Source organism: Loxodonta africana, chromosome 15, assembly GCF_030014295.1.
Source record: "Loxodonta africana isolate mLoxAfr1 chromosome 15, mLoxAfr1.hap2, whole genome shotgun sequence".
In the NCBI taxonomy this organism is placed as follows: Eukaryota; Metazoa; Chordata; class Mammalia; order Proboscidea; family Elephantidae; genus Loxodonta; species Loxodonta africana.
In genome coordinates this window covers 76,924,056-76,947,780 of record NC_087356.1, presented here as the reverse complement: position 1 = coordinate 76,947,780, position 23,725 = coordinate 76,924,056, and the positions used below count along the sequence as shown (strand labels likewise).

At 52.8% G+C, this 23,725-nt stretch overlaps 1 protein-coding gene across 1 annotated transcript; it reads left to right on the top strand.

The window, feature by feature from the left end:
* The first annotated feature begins 4,472 nt into the window (after positions 1-4,472).
* On the top strand, positions 4,473-22,685 carry OAF (out at first homolog). The gene is made up of 4 exons (XM_064268942.1): positions 4,473-4,817; positions 17,544-17,678; positions 18,752-18,932; positions 20,391-22,685. Exons 1-4 carry the CDS (start codon positions 4,557-4,559, stop codon positions 20,654-20,656), a joined length of 843 nt encoding a protein of 280 aa, XP_064125012.1. The 5' UTR covers positions 4,473-4,556; the 3' UTR covers positions 20,657-22,685.
* Positions 22,686-23,725: the final 1,040 nt, after the last annotated feature.

Sequence of the window (23,725 nt, the reverse complement as noted above, 5' to 3'; positions counted from 1 at the left end):
AAAGCAAAGATGTCACCTTGAAGACTAAGGTGTGGCTGACCCAAGCCATGGTGTTTTCAATTGCCTCTTATGCATGGGAAAGCTGGACAATGAATAAGGAAGACCAAAGAAGAATTGACACCTTTGAATTGTGGTGTTGGAGAAGAATATTGAATAGACCATGGACTGCCAAAAGAACCAACATCAGCTTTGAGGACCAGCAAAGGCATGGGAGACCCTCAGTGAGATGGATTGGTACAATGGCTATAATGATGGACTCAAGCATGGTGGTGCTCGTGAGGATGATGCAGGACCAAGCAACATTTTGTTCTGTGGTACATAAGGTCACCATGAGTTGGAGTCAACTCAACTGCAGCTATCTATCTACCATTTACTGGACCTATACTGTGTGCCAAACATGTGTGAAGTGTTTTATGCACAATATTTCATGTAATTCTCAAAGCAACCCAGTGAGGTAAGCATTTCTGTGCCCATTTTACAGATGAGGAAACAGGTTCACTGAAACACAGAACTCATGAGTGGCTGAGCTCCAGAATTGAGACGCAGATGCCCGTACTTTAAACCACTACGGAAACTGCTTTCCTGGGGCTAGAGATCAGAGGAAAGGAAATTGGTTTATGGTGTGGCAGAGGGCTTGAGATTAGACATAAAGAACTGTCTGACAATGAGGGCTGTTTGGTGGTAGTCAGGGTAATTAGGCTTGTTAGAGCTCTTCCTCTCAGGGCCTTTACATCTAAGATGAATGGACCTTCTATGCCTGGATGGTTGAAGGGAAGCGCTCTCTGTTCCCAGCACGCGGCTGCTCTGTTTGAAATAACTGACAGCCTCACTGGGCATACAAGATTACCACACAAAAAACCGTTAGATGACAGAAGAAGATAGCACAGGAAGTGTGCCCAACTGGGGCTGGAAGAAAGCAAGGGCTAGAGATAGGCAGATGCTACTGGGGTTAACAGCAAGGACTTTTTGATACATGCTACAACATTGATGAACCTTGAAGACATTACGTTGAGTGAAATAAGTTGAGCCAAAGAACAACTATTGTATGACCTCACTTATATGAAATATCTAGAATAGGCATATGCGTAGAGACTTAAGTTTATTAGTGGTTACCAGTAGTTAGGGGGAGGAGTAAGGGGGTTTATAGTTGAAGGAGTACTGAGTTTCTGTTTAGGGTGAGAAGACCTTTGGGAAATGTATAGTGGTCATGGTGGTACGATATGGTGAACGTAATTAATGTCACTGAATTGTACACTTAAAAATGGTTAAAATGGCAAACATTTGACCACAATAAAATTAATTAAAAAAAAAATTCTCTTTTAAAGCAAGGGCTTTGTGGTCAGGCAGACTTGTGATTGAGTCCTCTCGGGATCTGTTACTTGCGTGACCGTGGGTACATTACTTGACTTCTCCAAGCCTTGGATTCCTAGTCAGTAAAAGGAGGATAAGAATAGAACCTAACTTCGGAGGGTTGCCATGAGGAGTAAATAAGGTGATACACATAAAATGCTTGGCACAGAACCTGGACGCAGTAAGACTACAATGAATGGTAGCTGCTGTTATAATAATTACTCTTGTTGGAATCTAGAGGTGGAAGAGAGCAATGTAGAATAAAGCCGTGGGCAGGTAGCTGAGAAAGCCTTTCTGGGAAAGTTGTGTTTCGTCCTGGGTCTTGAAGAGCTGGTCGAGTTAGACGAAAAGGAAGGAATGGGGATAGAGATAGGGTTTATGTAAGGAAGTGAGATTTGAAATTCTGTATTTCAGGAGAAATCTCTGGTTTGATCTGTGGTTGAAGTAAATAAGGAAGTTGATTAAGGGGAGGAGGTGGGGAAAATGATGAGGTCTTCCATCCTAGTTTTCAAAGCCCCCATTCGAATAGAGACAAAGAAGCATCAGAGACAGGAGCCCCAGCTGAGCCCGTCCTAAAAGAAATCAGACATGGAGGGCTTCTTTGCCTGCTTTGACTGGGATCTTGTGGGGTGGAGGGAAAGGGGCCTGGGAACCTGGCTGAGGGCAGAGCTGGTAACGGATGGGGAGTGGGGAAGTGAGGACATCTGGGCGAGGCCCTGGCTGACTGTGTAGGCTGACTCACTGGGAAGACCTAGCCTTAAGGTTGGATTGAGGCCAGTTTTGAGACCCTGGGCATCTCTATTCTTCAGTCCTGCCAGCTCAGGGTGGGAGTCCCCAGGGGAGCAATCCATGTGCTAACTGAATGATTTTTTGGTGGCCTGTCTTCTCTCCTTAATGTGAAGATACACTCCTTAGGGGGCCAGGATAGTTTCCCAGGACAGGTGCATGCTGTTTGTTACGGCTCTTCTGTGTTTAACACTCTGTCAGTACCAACTATCAACTCTACATCAGGCGTTGCCTGGGCCCTTGTTAAGAATGCTGATTCTTAGTTCTTTTCCCTAGAGAGTCTGAGTCAATAGAGTCAGGGTCCCAGGAATCTGCGTTTTTAGCAACCACTCAGGGGATTCTTTTGGTAAAGCAAACTTGGAAAACACTGGATTAGATAATCTCTTAAATCCATTTTCAGTCTTAAATGTAGGCAGCAGAGTGTAGTAGCAAAGGCCCTGAATGGCCAGTAAGGAGCCAGGTTCTAGGCCTCACCCCACAGTTCACCGGCATCTGGCTCTGTCATTGGTGGGTACCAGTTCTCACCTTTGGTCCTGCTGACAACCCACAAGGGAAGGAGGCTATAAAGCAGAAGGGAGTTTTCACCCTTCTGTGATCACCCTTCTGAACATGTTATCAGGAGGGACCAGTCCCTGGAGAAGGGCATCATGCTTGGTAAAGTAGTAGATCAGTTAAAGAGAGGAAGACCCTCAACAAGATGGACTGACACAGTGGCTGCAACAACAGGCTCAAAACATGGAAATGATTGTGAGGATGGCACAGGACCAGGCAGTGTTTTGTTTTGTTGTACATAGGGTCGTTCTGAGTCAGAACCGACTTGGTGGCACCTAACAACAAAAACAGTGATCGAGGTTTCTGAAAGAATAGGTGACATGGGACAAATGGAAGTGATAACAGACCTGAGAAACCAAACCATAGGACCTGAGCATCCCTCTGGGGCTTTCTCTTCCAGGGGATTGGCAGGACGGTGTGGGTCTCAGCAGCCTTCATTATAGACACAGGAAGAATTTAAAAAACGAATCTCAAAGAATTTCAAAAAGGTGCTCAAAGCACCTAGCTAACTATAGAAGGATGCAGGAAGCGAGCGCTGCTTGCCGGCACCCAGTTCACCGTTGGAGGGCTTGGCAGGGCCCATACATTTTCTTGGGGCTTGAGGGAGAGAACCCGATGGTAACCTGACGGTAGCGCTTTTTTCTTCAGGGAGTGAGGTTGGAGTACCGGGGTCCTGAATTCCTCAAAATTCTCTCATGTAGTCTGGGATCTTCACGTTTGCCTGGATTTGCGCTGCCTATTTATTGTTGAGTGGCCTAGTGGTTAAGTGCTACGGCCGCTAAACAAGAGGTCGGCAGTTCAAATCCGCCAGGCTCTCCTTGGAAACTATTAGGCAGTTGTACTCTGTCCTATAGGGTCGCTCTGAGTCGGAATCGACTCGATGGCAGTGGGTTATTTTGCTTATTGCTGAGTTGGAATCTACTCGATGAAGGGGTTTGGTCTTTTTTTTTTTTTATTACTGGCAGAGGTAATGGGGGTCTGGGGAGGGAAAGGCTGAGGGAGGACGGTGAATACAGAAAGAGAGGAAGGCCGGACAGAAATGGGAAGATGCACTGGGTCTCTCAAAATGTGGGAACTTCGAGGGCTAGGTCCAGAGAAGTGGCCTAATTTAGCAAGACCTCTAAAGCGGATCAAGACCACGGCGCCTCTCTCCCAACCTAAGATGATAAATAGGGCAGAGTGCGATGGGAGATCTGTCCTTGCAGAAGCTTTGTGGAAATTCGCTGTCTCAGGGAAACTCAGAGACCCAACCAAATCCCTAAAAAACTAAGCCCGATTATTTCATCCACGTGGCACAAGAACGAGCCAAAAAAAAGAGGTGGAGGGAGAGGCACCCGTCCCGCCTCTGTTGGGATGAAAGGATGTTCCCAGAGAGCAAAGTCCTGACACAGCGGCCGGGGCGCGGCCGGCAGGGAGTCCCATGGAGAAAGCACTGTTACCGCAAAGGCGCTTTGCGGGGGCCCTTGGCCCGCCCGCGCCGCCGCCGTAATCGGGGCGCCGCTGGCCCTTTAAGGGCGGAGAGGCGCGCTGTCTCTTTAAGGCAGGTCCTGGCGGTTTCTGTTTTCTGAAGGAAGTGACGGGGGGTGGGATTGAATGAAAAGTGCAAAACAGAGTCCCGGAGCGCCGGAGTCGGGGGCCGCGGAGCCGCGGAGCTGGGCAGGGGGCGAGCGGGCCCTGCCCGGAGGGCGCGGCTGAGCGCGGCGCACGTGCGTCCGCGCCACGTCGCGGGGAGCCCCGCCGCCGAGCCCGCGGGGAAGCCGTCCCCGGCGACCCGAAGTAGCCACCAACTTGGGGCGAAGTTTGGCAGCGCCTCCCTTGGCCCCCACGTGGCGCGCCGGGGCCGCGGAGCGCGGCAGCGGCCCCCGGGGATGCGCCCTCCCGGCCGGCGCGGGCTCCCCACGGCGCCCCCGCTGCTCCTGCTGCTGCCGCTGCTAGTGCCGCTGCTGGGGGCGCCGCGCGCCGTGGACGCGGGGACGGGCTCGCCGGCCGAGCTGCGGGTGCGCGTGCGGCTGCCCGACGGCCAGGTGACCGAGGAGAGCCTGCAGGCGGACAGCGACGCCGACAGCGTCAGCCTCGAGCTGCGCAGGCCCGACGGTACCCTGGTCTCCTTCACCGCCGACTTTAAGAAGGTGAGGCACCCGCGGTCGCCGCCCGAGACTTCGGACGGGAGGACTAAGGCCCCGACGGGCGCCCCGCTGGCCCCAGGTCGCGCTAGCTGCTTCCCCGCCTCTCTTCGCCCCCGCTCCCCGGCGCCCAGACCACCGGCTTTTCATTTTTCCCACGAAACTAGTCTGCGCCCGTCTCCGACCACTTCAGCGTCCAGCCTTTCACGTCTTTACATGGGTGTCCTGCTTACTCCTTGACTCTTCCCTTACTTCTCTAGCTCACCCAGAGCCTTCCGGGTGCTGAATGTCCTTCGAAAGAGTTAATAACCGGACTCCCTTCTTGCATTCATTTCTGTGTGGTCTAGTGGGGAAAATCCTGGCCTAGTAATGCCTGGGTTTTTGCTGTTGCTCTGTGATCTCGGGCAAGTGTCTTTCCTTCTCTGGGCATTGTTTCCTGCCCGTATACAGAGCAGTAACGTGGCTCCCAGTCTTCCAGCTCTGGCAGCCCAGTCTAGGAACCATCTCTTCTCTCTGTTTCACTTTCCTGGCTGGGGAAGTGGGGTATCTGGGCAGAGCTGACTGTCCCTGGACCCTTCCAAGCTGAGGAGAGCTGCCTTTCCTCTTTGGCCTGGAAGATGAAGAATCTTGCAGGAGGAGGATCTCGGGAGAGGCACCTGGTGAGGTCCCCTGGCTCTGGGACAGGTACCACTCCTTACCTGCCTGAAAGGAGAGCTGGCTAACTGCCATGTTGGGGCCCAGTTTGTGGGGAGGGGACAGAGGCCAGGTTCTCCTTAGGTGTGTGTGTGTTTATGTTGTGGAAGGTAACCCTGGTGTCTAAGGGGTGGAAGAAGAGTGGACTTCCTGGGGGTTTAGCAGGAAATGGGCCTGGAAGGGGGGTGAGTGACTAACAGTGATTTAGAAGCAGGACTACTGGAGGACAAGAATGTGGGTGAGGTTCTGAGAGTCTCCTGATCCCCACTTTCCTCACCCAGCCCCTCTCCTGATATAAAGCCTCCCTGTGAGGCTCTGAAGGTCCCTGAGTGGTGCAAATGCTTAACGCTTAATCCGCTCAACTGCTAACAGAAAGGGTGGTTTGAGAACCAGGCACCTCAGAAGAAACCCCTGGCAATCTACTGCCAAAAAATCGACCACTGAAAACCCCGTGGAACACCGTTCTTTTCTGACGCACATGGGTTCACCATGAGTTGTACTCTACTCATTGCCAAGTGGTTTCTTTGTGAGTATCTGTCTCTGGGGGAGCAGAGTGGTGAGACAGATTAGATAGCCAGGCAGCTGGGGAAGTCCAAGGCCTGTGGGACTGTTTCCTGAGCCATCTTTTTCTCCTCTCAGAGACTGGGAGCTTGAGGGGGAGGACATAGTTGGGGGAGTCAGCTAGGGCACCAGTGGCATTGGCATAGACAGCATGAGTGAAAGAGATCCAGTGGACAGTGCGGGTAGGCTGTGAGGCTCCACTGTTGATATGCACCAAGATGACTGAGCTGTCACTGATGTGGGACGTAGGCGGACTGGCTGGCGAGTTGTGGGTGATTGCACATGGGAAGGCTTGTGGCCCTTCCTTACTCAGTAGGCCCAAGCTCGGATCTCAGATTCAGGTAGGGGCAGATGAGCTTGTGTGTGGACAGAGGGAAGCTGACAGGGCCAGAAGACCCCCTGCTTCTCCACCTAAACTTCAGGGGAATTTTGTCAATTGTGTTCGTTTCCTGGAAAATCCAAATTAGAGGCTGGATCCCTCAGGAGGCAGTGATCTAATCTTCCTTTCTGACCATCCATCCAAGCCCTTTGCCCTTGAGAGTGAACCTCAGGCCAGACTATGAGTCTCAGACCTTCCTGCCCACTGACAATCATCCTGTTGCCTCATTGGAATCCTGGAGAGAGATTTTCCATCCTTGGCAGCAAGGTAAGGCTTAGGTTTTATAGCCCCTGGCTGCAGCAAGGAGTTCTTTATTGCTCTGCCCGGAAGGGAAAAGAGAGGGAGAGCCCAGGTGGCAGGGTGGTAGGAATGGGGGAGTGGGGTTAGGGTCGAGGGTGTGGTGGAGGGCTACTGCGCAGTTAGAGAATCCGTTTGGAGCTGATTCCAAGAGGCTGATTTTAATCCCCACAGTGGTTCAGACCTCCAGGTTTCTGAAGCCTGCTTTTCAGGTTAGCCTCTGACCCAGAAAGCTGGCATTTCACACCTGCCCCTGGCATCTCCAATTTCATCAACAAGGGAGGGAGTTAGGAGTGGAAGGTGCAGGAAGAACACCAGCTCTCCAAGGCCCCCTCCAACGCCAGGTTTCTCCGTTACCCTGGGGCATGGTGTTGGGGAATAGTCTATACCACCTCCTCCCCTACAATCCTCTGTCTACATTGATCATAGCAGTTTCTATACTTGCATTCTCTCTTCGGTGCCTGCTGAGTTCTCAGGGCCTCATGCCTCATAGTCTGGCAGATTTCCACAAGAAGGCTCTACGTAGAAGCAATGATTTTTCCTGTAGAAAAAAGACCTGGAAGTTATGTTTGGTTTCATGTACCTAAGCCCTTTGGGATAGTTCAGGAAAAGTCCTTAGTCCACTTGAAAATGGTAATGCTGCTTGCATTTTACCACCTTTGGGAGAGATGGTCGGTCCATACTCTGAAATTAGACATACCTGGTTCACCACACATTAGCTGGTTAACCCTGAGCAAGCCACTTGATCTCTGCAAGCCTTCATTTTTTCATCTGTAAAATGGGGATAATGATAGGACCGATCCCATGGGTATTGTAAGAACTAAACGGGGTAATTCACATGAAGTACTTAATATATGTCAGTATTGTGTTCAGTGCTCGAAAACGCAAGCCATTAGTTTTTCTTACTGTGGCTCACATAGCATTTCAGCAAGGATCCTCCCTGCTTAGCTTGGACTCAAAGTCACACAGAAAAGTTGGCACTGAGCCAGGAGGAGCCTTGAGCCTTAACCTTCTTGAAGCTCCGAAATTGTTGGCCAGCCCCTCAGTTGGGAGTAGTCATCCTTCTGACAGTCTGCCTAGGCAGCCCCAGATCCCCTTGTGCTGAAAGAGTGGCACAGTTTGCTCTTGTTGGCAATTCAGACCCACCCAGTGGTGCCACAGAAGGGCCTGGCAATTTGCTACCATGAAAATTACAGCCAGGAAAACTCTATAGAGCAATTCTACTGCGTAACACATGAGGTCACCATGAGTCAGGATTGACTCGATGGCAAAGGGTTTGTTTTTTGGAGAAGGAATGAGGCCCTCTGGCTAGCTGATCTTAACTACCCAGCCTCTCTCTCCATCCCCTTCCACTCTCCCTGTTTGCCTCTGCCACAAGGCAGACCTCTAACACGGTCTGACTTTTCCCATACTGCCACACTAGTTCTCAGGCCAGTGGAGCCGTAACAGAAATCACTGTAGGACATCTAGCCTGGAGCCTAGGCGAGGGTTACAGGCTCCCCAGGTTAGCGTGGACTTGCTACTAAATGGTGTGCGTTCATTACTGGAAGCTCTGCTGCTGATCAGACAGGTGGAGTGTGGCTGTAAAAGAAACGGTAGAGCACAGTGCTGGCGCCCAAACTTTGCTGTACATTAGGATCTCCTGGGAGCTTTGAAAATTCCAAGTGCCTGGGCTGCCGTCCGTACCAATTACATCACTGGGATGAACGTGGGAGCCAGGCACCAGGATTTTAAAGGCTCCTTGGTGAGTCCAGTGTGCAGCACAGCTTGGGAACTGATGTAGCCACTCAAGAGAAGGGGAGGAGACCTGGAGGAGGGATGGGGTGAAGGATGGTAGAGCCCAAACTCACGTATTTGAAACCTGCCATTCTCCCCACAGTAACCCTAATGTGTTTTAAGCGTGCATGCTTTAAGCCTAATTCTCCATACCCTCAGTACAGGAGCTCTGATTCGTAATACACACCCTGTAAGCAGTGCTCTTCTTTATAATTCACATTCTCTATCTGTAATTGTATCTGTATGCGCGTAATCCTTAGGTGTATCAAGTAACAGCCATGTCACCATCCCTAGCCTCTAACCTGGCTTTTGGTTTGACAGCCCTCTTGGTCTCCTGCCCTCCCCCACAAGCTGGTGTCCCTGTCCAAGCTCTCTTTCCCCTCTGTCACCCAGTCTGAATGTCCAAAGGCTGGGGAGGGGACGAGTCATGTTCCAGGCAGCCTGGTGTGAAGCTGACCTAATGGAGAGGGCAGGGCTGAAAGATACAAGGAATGGTGGGTGGGCTGGGAGGGGGAAAGAGGGAGATGTGGACTCCAAAACTGTAGAGGGAAGGAATGAAGAGGGCCAGCAGCTGGAGCCTGGGAGGGAATCACCCAGATAAGAGGAGCCATATGGCAGTGGGGGTCAGGTCAGGGTCACTCTGAAGGGTTGAGGACCCAGGGAGACTGGAAACTTGAGCCCTGCCTGGGGCACCAGTGAGTGAATGGGATCTAGAGGGAGTGACAGCTCAGAGAGTGCCAGTGTCCTACCTTGGGGACTTCCAGTCTGGGGTGGGGAGGCATATAGGAAACAGCTGGGAGGTGTAGTCAGTGAAGATGTGGGATATGCAATTGGCCATATTGCTGCCTGAGGCTTTTGATTGCAAAGGCATATCACATCCCTTGGATTTCAGTCAGAAGAAGGTTTTAGGCCCCAGTCGCTCCTATCCTGCCTATATTAGGCGTCCCACCGTGGGGTGATTTGGCATGGAGGCTTGTGATGGATGGATGAGAACAGAGGACAGTAGAAGTGCTTTCAGGGAAGGCCAGGACCTTGCTGGAGTGCAGACCGTTTCCTCAGGGGAGTTTAGGAGAAGTCACCAGGAGGCATGATCATGCTCACATCCACGGGGCCCACGGGGCACAGAAGAAGGGCCAGGAGCCCTGAATAGGGGAGGGGAAAGGTAAGAAGGAGGCTAGAAAGAACCTCAGTGCCAAGGAATGAATCTATAGAGAAACTCTTCCCTGCACAGACTTGGGTTGGGAAAGAAAATACATAGGGAGAGCCCCTTCCCCCAAGCTCCTAACTCATGGTGTGGATTGGGAGTATTGACTGTTGGGTGGCTTTGTGCCTGAGACTTTTACCCTCCTCCCCATGGCCTCTGGAGAGACAGAACTCTTTTTAAAAAATTGTACAGATACTAAAGGCCATTTTTAAAAGACCTCATAGATACCACTGGGAATGCCCTGGTACGTTTTCTTAGCCCTTTACTAGCTGTGTGACTTGGCAAGCCATTTGACCTCCCTGAGCCCCACTCTCCTGGCCTACTCACCAGAACAATAGCAAGAGCCTTGAAGGCCTGTTGTGAGAAGTAAGAGGACTTTTGCAAAGCAGAGCGCCTGTCCCCTAGTTAGCACTCAGTAATGCCTTTTCCTCTTCCACCTCCCAACTGGAGGCCAGCGTAGGCATGTGACAAGTGAATTACCAGTGCCAGGCAGGGCCAGATTCAGACCCTCCACGCCAGGTCTCCCTCCTCGTGCTGGGAAGCATATTGTTCCAGGCGCATTTTTCTGCTCTAGGGACCAAAGCATCCTTAGGAGCTTCCATCCTTTAAGTTGGCAAGTGTTTAGCAGCTGCCCCTGGGGATTCAGATAAGGGGTAGGAGTAACTGAGCTGGGAGGCTGGGAATCTGGGTGAGAGGGAAGTATGGAGCACCTACTTAGGAGCCCTGAGTCAGCGGGACACGGGGGCACAGTTGATCCACATAAAGCTTCACATTGTTCCCCAGGCCAGCCAGACAGTACTGACCTTTGGGATTTGGCTGACAGAATGCTGGGGGCTCTGGGGGAGGGCTGGGGGTAGTCGGTGGGGGGCATGCTCCTGGCTGATGTACTAATGCCTCATAACAAGAAGCCTGTGTCCAGGGCCTAGCCCTAAGGTCTGCCAAAACAAAGTGAAGCACCAAACCAGGTGCCATCGAGTTGATTCCAACTCATGGTGACCCCATGTGTATCAGAGTAGAACTTTGCTCCATATGGCTTTCAGTGACTGGTTTTTCCAAAATAGAATGCCAGGCTTTCCTTCCAAAGCACCTCTGGGTGGGTTTGAACTGCCAGCTTTTTGGTTAATAGCCAAGTGCTTAACCATTTGTGCCCCTCATATCCTCCAAAAATCTCATAATAGGGGTGGTCTGAGCCCCTGGGCCCTGCTAGGAATGAGCTTGGCCTGGCTTTTGGTGGACTCTGCCCTATACTGTTTCTGCCGGAGGGACTGGGTGGTGGAGCAGCCAGGGTGCTTCTGTGTCCTCAGTGGGACAGCCACCCTGGGGTGAGGAAGGGATTGATTACTGGCCAGCTCTCCAGGCTGGCCCCTCCCCCTCCCCAGCCCAGTGAAGCTGGCCCCTTCTCTTGCCATAGAGCAGTCCCAGCCAGAAGCTGAGGAATAAATGTTTAGATTGGCTCAGGGTGGACCTCAGAATCACAGGCTCTGGTGTAATGGGAAGGAGACCAAGATGGCAGAGGAAACTCCAGGGGAGAGTGCAGGTTGTCCAGGAGCAAAGGGAGGACAGGAGGAATTGGGGGTGGGCGGCAAGCTGCCAGTTGTCCAGGAGCAAAGAGGGGACAGGAGGAATCAGGGATGGGGGCAAGCTGCTTCCTGAGGGCTCTGGAGAGAGGGCCTCCAGGGTGGGCTGTACAGCCCCTGTGGTGGGCTGGGAGAGGGGTGTTGAGGGAAGGAGCTCTGCCATCTGGCCTCCGTAATTTTGGATTACCCCTATTGTGGAAGGCTGGGCTGGCAGCAGCATCTGACACTGGAGCCTTGACACTCCCTGCCCCCAGAAGGGGCTTTCTGGATGAGAGGACTGAGGAAGGGCACATGGAAAGTGTGGTGGAAGCTAGGAGTTGGTGATGGGGAAGACACAGGGAGCAGGAGGGGGCGAAGGGCAGAGAGAGAGGAGGTTCCCTGGGCTGGAGCGGAGGTAAATGTGACTGTGAGAGGATGTGTGTGAAGCAGCATGGGGTCGAGAGGCGATTGGTGTGTGGTAGATGCTTCCAAAGAGGGGTGTGTGTGATGACTGAAGGAAGATGTGTGTAACGTTAAGTGGGAGGAAAGTTGTTCAGACTGTTAGTGAGAAAGGGTGTGTGTGGTAAGACAGAGCAAGAGATGCTGTGTATGTCTGGGGGAAGTCCAAACCCAAAAAACCCACCACTGTCAAGTGGATTCCGACTCATAGCGAAATCAGCGGGGGAGAAAGGGCGTGGGAGGCGTGTGTGTCAGAAGGAGAGAAGGTGTGTGAGAGTCTGGGAGAAGATACGTCTGTGAGGCTGTCTCTGAGAGATACTGCATGTGACTCTGAGAGAAAGAAGGTGAGGTAGAGGCCCTGTGGAGAGACCGAGGATTTGTGTGGTACAGTGAGGGAGGAAATGGGCATAGATGAGCAACTGTGTGTGAGGCAGAATGGGAACGTGCAACGGAGTGGCAGTGTGAGGGAGACGGGGTGTGAGACAGGGAACAACTGTGTGAAAGAGACGTTGAGAAACAGCAAGTATGTGTGGAAGATTGCGGGCGTGTGGTCTGTGAATGAGGGCGAGCAGGTGTAAGCCTGTGTATGTCAGTTAGGATTAGACTTGGCTGTGAGTAACATAAAATCCCAAATACCACTGGCTTGAACAAAAGAAGTTTGTTTTCCTCTTTATAGTCTTATCTTAGTTTGGAAGTCTCAGGCCAGGGCTGGTGTGACAGCTTCACATCATCAGGGATCGAGGGGTGCCATCCGCAGCCCTGCTTCATCATGTTTAGCATGTGGTTTCCACTTCCTGGTCAAAGATGGCTGCTCAAGCCGCAGCTGCATACAGCCTGCAGGAAGGAGGAAGGGTCAAAGAAAGGCATGACCCTTCTCTGAAGGATAGGTCTACATATAGCCATTTGGTTATAATTTAGTCATGTGGCCACACCTCATTACAACAGAGACTGGGAAATATCTTTATTCCAGGTGTCAGTTAAAAATTGGGGTTTCTGTGACTAAGGGGGAAGGACAGAATGGATATTTGGGAGCCGCTGGCATTTTCTGTCCCGGCCTGTGAGAGTACAAGGGGGAGGGGATGGCGCAGGAAGTCTGCATTCCAAAGTGCAGAGGGCTGAGCCCCATGCTTTCTCCAGATCTGCTCTCTATTATCTTCTCAAGTGTTCACCCAGAGCCCCAGAACAGCTGGCCCAGAGCAGTCTTCTCTGTGAAATGCAGTGGATTGCATGGGAGCGAGTGGGCACAGAGAAGACAGGAAGATCTAGGCAAGCGCTAAGGTGGGAGCTTGGAAGAGCGTAAATATCACTGGACTGGGAGGAGACCTGAGATTCCAGTTTGGGCTCTGCAGCAGTGTGGCATGTGAAGGTCATTTTCCAACTAGATGACCCCTAAACCTTCTAGGAGACAAAATAGCAGCTGTAAGAGACAAAATAGCAGCTGTAAGACTACCAACCTATAGGAACCAACTGTAGGGAAACCCAAGAAGGAAGAGTTTTCTTCTTGTTCAAGGTAACTGAGTTGATGGAGGCCACAGATAGTCACTGATTTATTCAGCTCATAATTGTCAAGCTCAGCTATGTGCCAGGCATTGAGGATGCTACAGAAATGAGGTAGAGTCACTGCCTTTGAGCCTGGGGGCAAGTAGTCCTGAGCAGGGGTGAATCATGGAGGGCCTGGGTGACTTATTGCCCGGGCAGAAGATGCAGTATAAGGACAGGGGCCCTCTAGGTGTTTAGATCAAAAGCACACTGGCCTGGCTGCAACCTCAATTTGAACCTGATCCCGACTCTAAACCATAGATGTGATCTGTTCATCTCACGCACAGGCTCAGTAACTTCCAGTGATTATAAGATTAAGCTCAGACTCCTTAGCCCAGGAAGTCCCCTAGGTGGTACAGTTAATGTGCTCGGCTGCTAACCAAAAGGTTGAAGGTTCAGGTCCACCCAGAGGCCCCTCAGAAGAAAGGCCTGGCAGTCTACTTCTGAAAAATAAGCCATGGGAACCCTATGGAGCATAGTTCTACTCTGACACTTACGGAGTCTCCATGAATTGGAATTGACTCAACCACAGCCAGTATCCTAGAATCTACCTACTTCTTTTTCCCTTCTTAAAAGTATGGATAGCCGACTGTGGCAAACACTGTCTCCACGGCACATTCGCCACACCCTCTGTGTGGCCCATATTTTGACCTGGCATCTGGTGCTCTCCACTTCATCCTGGTGGCTTGCTCTGCTGGGCTAGAGGTTCCTGGGAGCTCATGGGAGAAGAAGCCTGATGAAAAAACCTCCGTCTTGGGAGTTCTAAACTGAGTCCTAAGCCTGAGGAGCCTGCCTCCAGCCCCCCTGCTATGTCCCCAGGCCAGAACCTCTGGGCTTTTCCCCAGCCAGCCATCTGCCTTGGGCTTTAGGCCACATCCGATGAATCAGCCCAGGGGTCTCCCAGCGAGGAGGAAGACTGCGAGCCAGGTTTCCATCTGGACTGGGTTTAGCATCTGGTCTGACGTTCCCTGAAGCAGGGAAACCTTTCCACCTTGCCCTTCCCTATGTGCTGGAGAGAAGGGGCACCTGGAACCTGAGTAGTGAGTTGGAGGTACAGGGAGTGGAAGGTAGGGGGACACTAGTCAGGATGATGGAGCTCTGTTACCAAATATTTAGATCCAGTGTCTAGGGCTGCCCTCTCCCTCCCAAGGGTCAGCAAATGGAATGTGGTTTTCTGGAGAAACAGGACTACGAAGACTTGAGGATTCAAGGTTTAAGAGTCCCCCAGAGGGCAGACAGCCATTCAGAAGGGTGTCCCTGCTTCTGGGAGACAGCTTGCTGTATCCTCGTCTCTTCACCGAGCCTCGATCAAGCATCTACTTGAATCAGATGCTGTTATTTGTCAGTCTCTCAGGGCCTGAGTTTAGCTGCCGCACTGCCCCAGGTGGGTCTGTGGAGGACCTCCAGGCTGCTGTGGGACAGGCACACCTGGGAGAGGGGCTAAGTTCTCATCCTGGCTCTGCCACTCACTAGCTATGTGGCCAAGGGCAAACCACACTCCGTCCCTGGACCTGAGCTTCAGTGTTGTTAGCTGGGCCTCAAGGGCATTGGCATACGACATTGTGGTTAAGAGAACGGAGGCTTTGGAGGCAGGCTGCTTGGTTTAAAATCCTGGCTACTTGCCTCTTAGTGCCCTTGACCTTGAGCAAGTTCCCCAAATCCAAACTCAGTAATAATAATAGCTTTTGTCTCCTGGAGTTGTAAAGATTTCAAATAGGATAACATCCTTTGTGACTCATAGTAACCGTGATTTGTCTTTTCCAGTTATCAACTTCTGTAAATCTTTGTCCTGCATAAAAAAACAGAAGGTGTGGAGAGAATCTTCTCTCTTGGTGAGAAATTCTCATTCCCTCTCTCCCCACCCCCAGTCAAAGTGTTCCTATTTTGGTGGCATTTTGTTATTGTCATCGATATTATTTAGCATAGAAGCAGGAAAAAAAAATGTTAATTTCTTCTACCCGCTGCCTGGTCTAAAAGTTCAGATACCTTCATACCAAGCAGTGTGAGTGGTCAGCAGCCCTCAGATGGCAGAGTAGTGCATGTAGCCTGCCTTACAGAAGAAGATGCTGCCCAGATAGGGTTCTTGGTCAAGGGCCAGAGCTGAAACGCCCAGGAGGTGGATGTTGGATCCTGCCTGCCTTAAGCCCGGAGGGGAGGGCTGGTATCAAGTCTCACCTGGCAGGGATTGAGCCCAGAGTGGACTATGCCACAAGTATACTAGCCTCCAGTCTCCCCTCAGCCAACCTGAGGAAATGAAAGATCAGATGGCCCCGTCTGGCAGGGGCAAGGAGATTCCAGCATCATTACCCAAGAATGGATTTCCTGTTGAGAGGAAGCTAGGCTTAACCCGAGCTCTGATTCACTGTCCTCACGAGTCTCTGGGATCACAGGAACTTCATGGAACCTTCTCACCAGCCAGGCCTCAGTCTCCCCTTCTGTCATATTGGTGGAAAATCTCCCTATACATACGTCCACCTCAGTGTTCCAGAGCTACATTAAAAGGAAGTAACACTACAAACTTCCTTACGGAGTTCAAGGACTACAGAAATAACATGGGGATTGATTGGATGACAGGCATCCATTTTTTTCAGATTATCTGCGATGTTTGCTGATCACCTACAGTGATAGTCATCCCAGCTAGCGGTTGCTGAGCAGGCCTTTTGTGCGGTCTACATGAACTTTTCAGTCCTCACACATCCCCGCTGGGGAAAGGCTGTTGTCATCCCCATTTTACAAATGAGGAGCAAAGAGGTTGGGCAGTGTGCCTGGGGCACCAGCTAATGCACTGGGGAGTCAGGGAGGAATCATGAGCCCCTCCCTGCAGGTCCAGGGAGGAGGACTCAGACCCTGTACTCAGAGCCCCTCCACTCTGGCAGGCAGACAGTAAGCACTCAGTGAATGGGGCTTCTGCCATTTGGGGAGGCCGGGACACACACACTGAAAAATGAAGCTCAACACCAAAGAATCCAGCTGCTGTCAAGTCAATGCCAACTGTTGGAGAGCCATGTGTTACAGAGTAGAACTGCTCCTTAGGGTTTCCTTGGTTGTAATCTTTATGGAAGCAATTGCCAGGCCTTTCTTCCGTGATGCTGCTGGGTAGGTCCAAACCACCAGCCTTTAGGTTAGCAGCTGAACTGTTTGTACCACCCAGGGACCTATCCAACCCCTACACAGGGCTGGATCTTCTAAGTGCTGGTGCAGGGCCATAGGGGTTCCCAAGAGAGAGCAGTCTTTTAGGCCAGGTTCTCTAGGGCAAGTAGAGGTCTGGACAGAGTCAGACCACTTCCAACTGGGAAAGTAAGCCGAGACTCAGAGGTGGATGAGAACAGTGGGGGCCCTTTGGTGTGGTAGGGGTTTTGAGGATCATGCAGGTGGGCTGGTACACAGCCAGAGTGGGACGGGGTCCCATCCCATCCTGTGCCCCCTCTCCCTTCTCCCTCTGTCCCTTGCTCTCCAACCTTCCTGCCTCCCCATTCAGGTGGTGAGTCAGTTAACAGGAAGGAGCCCTTGGCCTTCTGGTAATAACATTAGTAACCCCGTGGGGAAACTGGAAGTTGGAGGGGAAGGGAAGAGTGAGCCATCTCAGCTCCCTCAGGCCAGGAGGCAGCAGCAGCTGGAGCCAGGCTGCCAGCTCCTGCCGTTACCACCACCACCTTGCCCCACCTCCATAATCCGGGAGCGGGCTTGGCAGGGAGCCTGGCTGATCAGAATCACTGCAAACAATTTGAGGAGCACCAATTTCCAGACCTCTCCCCAAAACCTACTGAATGAGAATCCTGGGGAGAGAAACTCCGGTGTATGTACTTACATGGAGAGCAGCCTCCCCCACCATGCCTGGCCACCTGGTTGTGGGACCTGTTCTTTAGGAGCCCTGACCCAGCCTAATCAGGCCGACACAGGGCTCCCCGGAGAGGAAGCACTGGCTATGAATGAACCAGGTGCAGAGAAGGGGCGCTGTTTGCCTGAGTGAAGCCCCGTATTCTTAAGTGGTTCTGTTTTTTTTTTTTTTAAGTGGTTCTGTTTTGACAAGCTTCCTAGCGATTCCCTGTGTGAATTTTCTAGAAGGTTTGGAACATTTGCGGTCTGTTCATTCTTTTCAGTCACAGGTTTAAATGGAAAAAGATAAAAATGCCTGGACCAGCCGGGGCGGTGGGGGGGTGTCTAGCGCGGGGAAAGTCCAGGCACATGTCACTAACCGAGCACTGGGTGAGCTGGTGGAGAGGGCCCGCCCTCTCCAGCTGGTCCCCCATTCTCCCCTTCCCCATCAGGATGTGAAGATCTTCCGGGCCCTGATCCTGGGGGAGCTGGAGAAGGGGCAGAGCCAGTTCCAGGCCCTCTGCTTTGTTACCCGGCTGCACCACAGTGAGATCATCCCCAGCGAGGCCATGGCCAAGCTTCGGCAGGTGAGTGCTCGCCCTGGCCCAGCCCTGTCCCCTGGGCCCCACCCCTGCACCCTGGCCCAGCCCTGCAGCCCTCCTGACCCCAAGCCATGGCCCCACCTCAACCTCAGTTTCTAATCAAACCCCTCATCCTCACCCTGTTCCTAGACCCGCTGTTGACCCTGGCCCACCTTAGCCTTCAGCTCTGGCACGCGCTCTCACCCCGTAGTCCTGAACCTCCTAATTTGGCCCCTCGCGAAGCCTGAGCCCCTAGCCCCAGAGTTCATCTGCACTGAACTACCAGCTTCCAGATTTCTCAGTCCCCCGCCCCTCTCTGGTCTTAGTCCTTCTCCATTTATGATGGAGGTCAAAAACCTGGGCTCTGAAGCCAGATCCAGCTCCACCATTCATTGCCTGGTGACATTGCACAAGTTACCTTGCCTTTCACAGCCTCAGTTTTTTTACTGAGAAAGTGGGTTATAGTGGGAATTAAATGAGATAATGCATGTCAAGTGCTCAGTGTAGTGTTAAGACCCTTAAATGTGCTGATCTATCCCAAACCAGGAGCCCTGTGCCCAGTCCCTTCCTGGACCTTGGGCCTCTCTTCAGCATCGAGTTCCCTAAATTATCTAGTAGGGTCTGCCTCATTAAGAGCAGGGACAAGGTTGGAGTCCTCTCTGGCCTTAATGAGGTTATTTAGCAGGCACCCTTCCCGCCCCTTCTGCCTGCCTGCGCCTCCCAGACAGACTCAGTCACCTGGATCTTCCCCAAAGGCCATTTAGGCAGTGCCCTGGGACTGAGCCCACTCCAACTCCACTTCTAGCAACATCCCAGAATTCTCAAGCCAGAAGTCAGCCCAGTGGTCAGCAGGTAGCTTGGGAACAGTCCATCGCAGGCAGAAACTGATTGTTTTCTGGGCACCAGTTTCTCTGCCAGTTAAGGTGTGAAGAAGCCTAGATGCCCCTTGACTGCCATGCTGCTGATGGCCCCAGGGCCATAAAGGGAGGCAGCCTCAGTTTCCTAACTCAGAGACCAGGGGAAGAATGGGAGGGGAGCATTCTGAGGCCAGGTGGGAGTGACCCCTCTCTTCTGCACAGAAAAACCCCCGGGCTGTGCGGCAGGCTGAGGAGGTGCGGGCCCTGGAGCACCTGCACATGGACATGGCCGTCAACTTCAGCCAGGGGAGCCTGCTGAGCCTGCACCTCCGTAACGTGTGTGCTGAGGCCGTGGACGCCATCTACACCCGCCAGGAGGACGTGCAGTTCTGGCTGGAGCACGGTTAGCTGGGTGCTGGGTGCTGCCCACTGCTGGGTCCTCCCAGGCTGGCCCGGGGATCCCATGCAGAGGAAATAGGAGCCAGGGGACAGCACAGCCGAGCCTCTGTCATTTGTTCAGGAAACATTTGTTGAGCACCTACAGAGGTGTTTTGGTGCAGGAATCAGCCTCCTGGGGGGTAGATACGTGGTTATATATCGTGCAGCGACATGGGAGTAAGGGGAGGAACTGCTACGCCAGCCTGGGATTGGTCAGGGAAGACTTCCTGGAGAAAGTGATGTCTGTGTAGCTCTTATATTATGAGAGGACTCAGCCAGATGAAGGGGTGAGGACCCAGAACTCCAAGTCTCCTAGACTCTACTAGCCGTGTAGAGGGAGCATTCCAGGCGATTCCAACCTCACCTCTTCCCTTAGTGAGGACACAATGATGGGACTTTCTGCCATGGGAGGGGCACAGAGACATCCCTTCCCACCCGCCTATCTCTGCTGCCACCTCTCAGTAGTCAGCTGTCCTTCCATCACACTTTTCCTGGGGCCAGCATCTCTCTCCTGAGATCCTGGGACCCTCCCCACTCTACACGGTGCCTGGCGTCCTGGCCTGTGCGGCTTCAGTGCAGGCCCAGGACTGTCCTCCGGTCTGCTCTGTATAGGGACAGGGAGATGTTGGCATTCCAGCTCCAGGTCCCTGGGCCTTCTGCCCAGCCAGGTGAGCGCAGAGCAATGCCTGCCCCTCCCAGGGTAGGGCTGGATTAAGAAGTGTCCAAACAGTGGGCTGCACCCAGACTAAGGTGCAAGCCTGAGACTGTCCCAGCAGCGGACGGTCCCTCCCATGGTCACAGACGGAGCCAGCCAGGGCCAGGCCACTGCCATCTTCCACCTTCTCCTCACACCCCCAGCCCTGGCCTCCCTAACCACCCGCCCTGAGCATGCCGTGTTCCTGCTGTCCCTTCCCTGCCTGGCCCTACTCAGATACCATCACCTTTAAGAAGCTGTCTTCGATTCCTGCTTGCACTCCCCACCTAAAGCTTTGTTGCACATCTGTTTCAGCATACGCCAGCACAGAGATATTTTTTAAGTACAGGGCCTGGCAGAGGAGAGGCCTTGAAGCCAGACAGACCTGCGTTCTAGCTAGACTCGACTGCTTGCTGTGTGACCTCAGGCAGATGGTTTAACCTCTCTGGGCTGTAAGACTTAGCTCATAGCAGGGATGGGAAGAGCTATTATATGTAGAGTCCCTGGCACACACAAGGGAGTCAGTAAATGAAGGTGATTTTCAGCCATCTGTTTCCCCCACTAGCCTAGTCTGGAGCTTAGTGTCCCGGGCTTACCTGTGCCTCCCCAGGTAGCCTGGGAGGGAGGGGGTGTCTTAGAGGTCTGTTGGATGACTGAAGATGCCATGCAGGGAATGGCCGATACTGGTCTTAGGGGACGCCTCCCTCTGACTTTGCCTCTCTTCCCCAGGTGTGGACAGCTCTGTGTTCGAGGCTCTGCCCAAGGCTTCAGAGCAGGCGGAGCTGCCGCGCTGTGGGCAGGTGGGGGACCGCGGGAAGCCCTGTGTCTGCCGCTACGGCCTGAGCCTGGCCTGGTATCCCTGCATGCTCAAGTACTGCCACAGCCGCGACCGGCCCGCGCCCTACAAATGCGGTATCCGCAGCTGCCAAAAGGGCTACAGCTTCGACTTCTACGTGCCCCAGAGGCAGCTGTGTCTCTGGGATGAGGACCCCTAGCCAGGCCCAGGAGATGGAGTGGGCCCCTAGGTGGCTGCTCAGAGCCTACTGCTTCTCCCCCAGACACTGAGGCCTTATTTCCCTTCCCATCGTCCTCTTCCACACCACTAATCCCGGAGCCTCTGGTCCATCAGTCATGACTGTGAAAAGGGGAGTGGCATGGCAGGGGTTAACCCATGAAGGCTGCCCCGCTCCCACCCCTAAGCCTTCCCTGGGGGCAGAGAGGGAGAAGGGGGTTTCGCAGGCATGCACCCCCCCTCCCTTTCATCTCCCCTGAAGTGTTCACTTCCAAGCAACCCAGATGTGATGGCCTATTGCTGTTACTTAACTCTAATGGCTTAGAGCCTGAAAGGAGCCTATGCCTGCTATACACAACTCCTCTACCCCCCAGCACCCTTCTGGAAGGAGGGAGCCCCTCTGTACCTTTCTGCTCCCCAACAGTGAGGGGATCATCACACCCAGAGAGGGGCCTATTGGGGGCAGCTGTCACAGCCTGTATACCAGATTCAAAGCATTCTTCTCATTGCTGGCCTCTGAGGCTGCTGTGCGGCGGGGTGGAGACCGCCCACCCTGAGACAGACCACGTGTGCCTTTTCCCCAGACCTGGACCTCGACGTTGCCACCAGAGCCAACGCCAGCTCTTTCCCCCCTAAACAGAAATATTTTTGTAGGGTTCTGGGGTGGGGAGGGGAGCATGAAGTGTGAGGAAAACTTGAATTCCAGATTTTTAATGCAAAGTATTTATCATTTGTACCAGAAATAAAAGTTTAAGTTTTTACTTGATTGACAGCACTAGGCCAGAGGGAGCATTTCTGGCCAATGCTGCCACCTGGTGTCAGGAGAGGTGTTCCCTGTACTCCGAGCACCTCCACTTGCAACAGCTTCTAAAGCGCCTACTGTGTGCTCAGCCATTGGAGGGGGCGAGAGGGTGGGAGTGTCACCAGGGAATGGTGCAACAGAAGTTGCCCTGGAGAAGATGAGACGTTCATAGATGAAACCACAGCAAGCAAGTCAGTGATAAACAGCGTCAGGGCCAGAGATGAGGCTAAGACTGGAGAACCAGACTCCCAGGGTTCAAATCCCAGCCCTGCCACTTACTGTACCTCTCTGTGTGCCTCACTACAAAACACTTACTTGTGAGTGTTAAGCAACGTCATACATGTCAGTTGCCTAGCACGTAGGGCGCACTGTGTTAGCTGTTATTATTGGTAACTGTTAGTGAAAAGACCAGACATTTCCTCATCTCTAAACCTGAGGCAGCTAAGTCAGACATCTTGAGGCCTCTTCACTAGTCACCTGTCGGGATCAGGGACTGGAAGTGCTGGGCAGGTGCTAGAGGAGTCCTTGAAGGAGGGCTGTGTATGCTGCCTGTGCTGGGCAAGGTCTCCTGGAGGAGACGTACCTGGGCTGAGGTTGCAGGATGAGAAGAATTTGGCAAGTGGAGGGGACTGTGAGCACAGGGTGCAGGCAGGAGTGCTTCAGTCACTGGGAAAGTTCCATGAGTCCTGCCGGGGCCCAGCTCCTTAGGTGGGGGGAGACGAGGAGAGTTAAGGCCTTGGAGAGGGAAGGAGCTTGCAGGGCAGGCCCTTTGTTCAGCTCCCCAGCACCCCGAGAATAGGCTGCTGCTGCCTTTGAGCCCTGTGAAGGCCAGAGGGTTGTGGTGAGAGCCCGGCTTGTTGGCCATGATCAAGTTGGGGGGTCAGTGGGGACACACCTGTTTCAGGTGGGCAAGCTTTCTTTCTGAATCTGTTTCTAAGCACCAGCCTCAGCTCTGCCCGGGGCCGAGGGAGGGAGGTAGTCACTCGCCTGACTTTTCCCTCCTTCCCCTCCTGCCCAGCCCTGGGCCTCAGTCCTGAGCCCAAACAGCCCTAATTGCTGCTCCAGGTTGGGGGAGGATTACCTGGAGAAGGTGCTTCCCACCATATGCCTGTGTCTGTTGCTGGGGGTGAGAGCCCCACACCCATACATTTTCCTGACTGACTTCCAAATAACCAAAAATAATGCTTTAGTAAAGCTAATGTTCTCCAGACTGGGAGTGTTTTCCTGGGATAACTCACACGTCTAAGCCTGCCTGCCTCCTGCAGTGAGGGGGGCTCTGGACACCATCACTAGGGGCACTTTGGGCCCTTTCTTGCTCTTGGGGGATGGTGATGAGAATTCAGATTCCCTAAGACTTTGTGCTGACCTTGCACTCAGGCAAAGCGGATGCCTTCCCAGTAGCCATGTCTCAGGGGCCAAGGAAAAGTCCACCATTCCAAACAATACTTCCCAACCTCCGTCTGTCACAGTGCCCCAAACTCCACCAGTATGGTCACTTCTTGGCAGAGCTTCTCGCATTTCCGTGTGCATCAGAATCACGGGCACTTGTTAAAATGGACATAGGTGGTCAGCTGTCGGAGAAACACTGTGATGAGCCTTTACTAGCCCCAGGAGGCCTTTGTGGACGTGTGCAAACGTTTGGGAGAGGTAATATAGTTAGAATCGTTCCTTATTTCCCTGTAGCACTTTACGATTTACAAAGTGCCTTCAAATAAATTAGTTCATCGGCTCCTTGTAGCGATTCTGTGGCATCGGTGTGGCTCACCTATAAAACGATGTGACTTGCCCAAGGCTAGACAGTTAAAACAGCTGGGATCTGACCCCGATTTTTCACACCATGCACTCCTACTAGCCCCAACAGGCATATCAGATTGGCCTGCTGGAGCCTCAGAGAGCACAGCTCCCCCTAGTAGATGAGCGGAGGCTTGGATGGGACAAGAGAAGAAGGCAATGGGGATCTCTGATGACTGGGGCCAGTGTGTAGTAGCAATCACTAAATACATGGGGCGGGGGAAGTGCCCTAAGCTCCCCTGGGAACAGTGTTGGTGGGAACATGTTCCTGATTGGTCCCATTTACCAAGGTAAGCAAAGCACTCTCAAGCAGAAGATCAGAAGCCCAGACCTCACTGGTGCCTCCTCAAGCCAGAAAGGGTAAGAGGGCTGAGAACCCTTGGCAGCCTTAACCCTGGCTTGGGCTGGCCCTTGATCTGGACTTGCCCTGGGTTTTCTTCAGGCTCTTCTCCCTGCAGT

Bases quoted from the DNA above. Each gene is read 5' to 3' on its own strand.
- OAF (XM_064268942.1), top strand. From the start codon at position 4,557: ATGCGCCCTCCCGGCCGGCGCGGGCTCCCCACGGCGCCCCCGCTGCTC. The intron at 4,818-17,543 runs GTGAGGCACCCG...CTTCCCCATCAG, and splicing joins TCACCGCCGACTTTAAGAAG to GATGTGAAGATCTTCCGGGC. The intron at 18,933-20,390 runs GTTAGCTGGGTG...TCTCTTCCCCAG, and splicing joins GCAGTTCTGGCTGGAGCACG to GTGTGGACAGCTCTGTGTTC.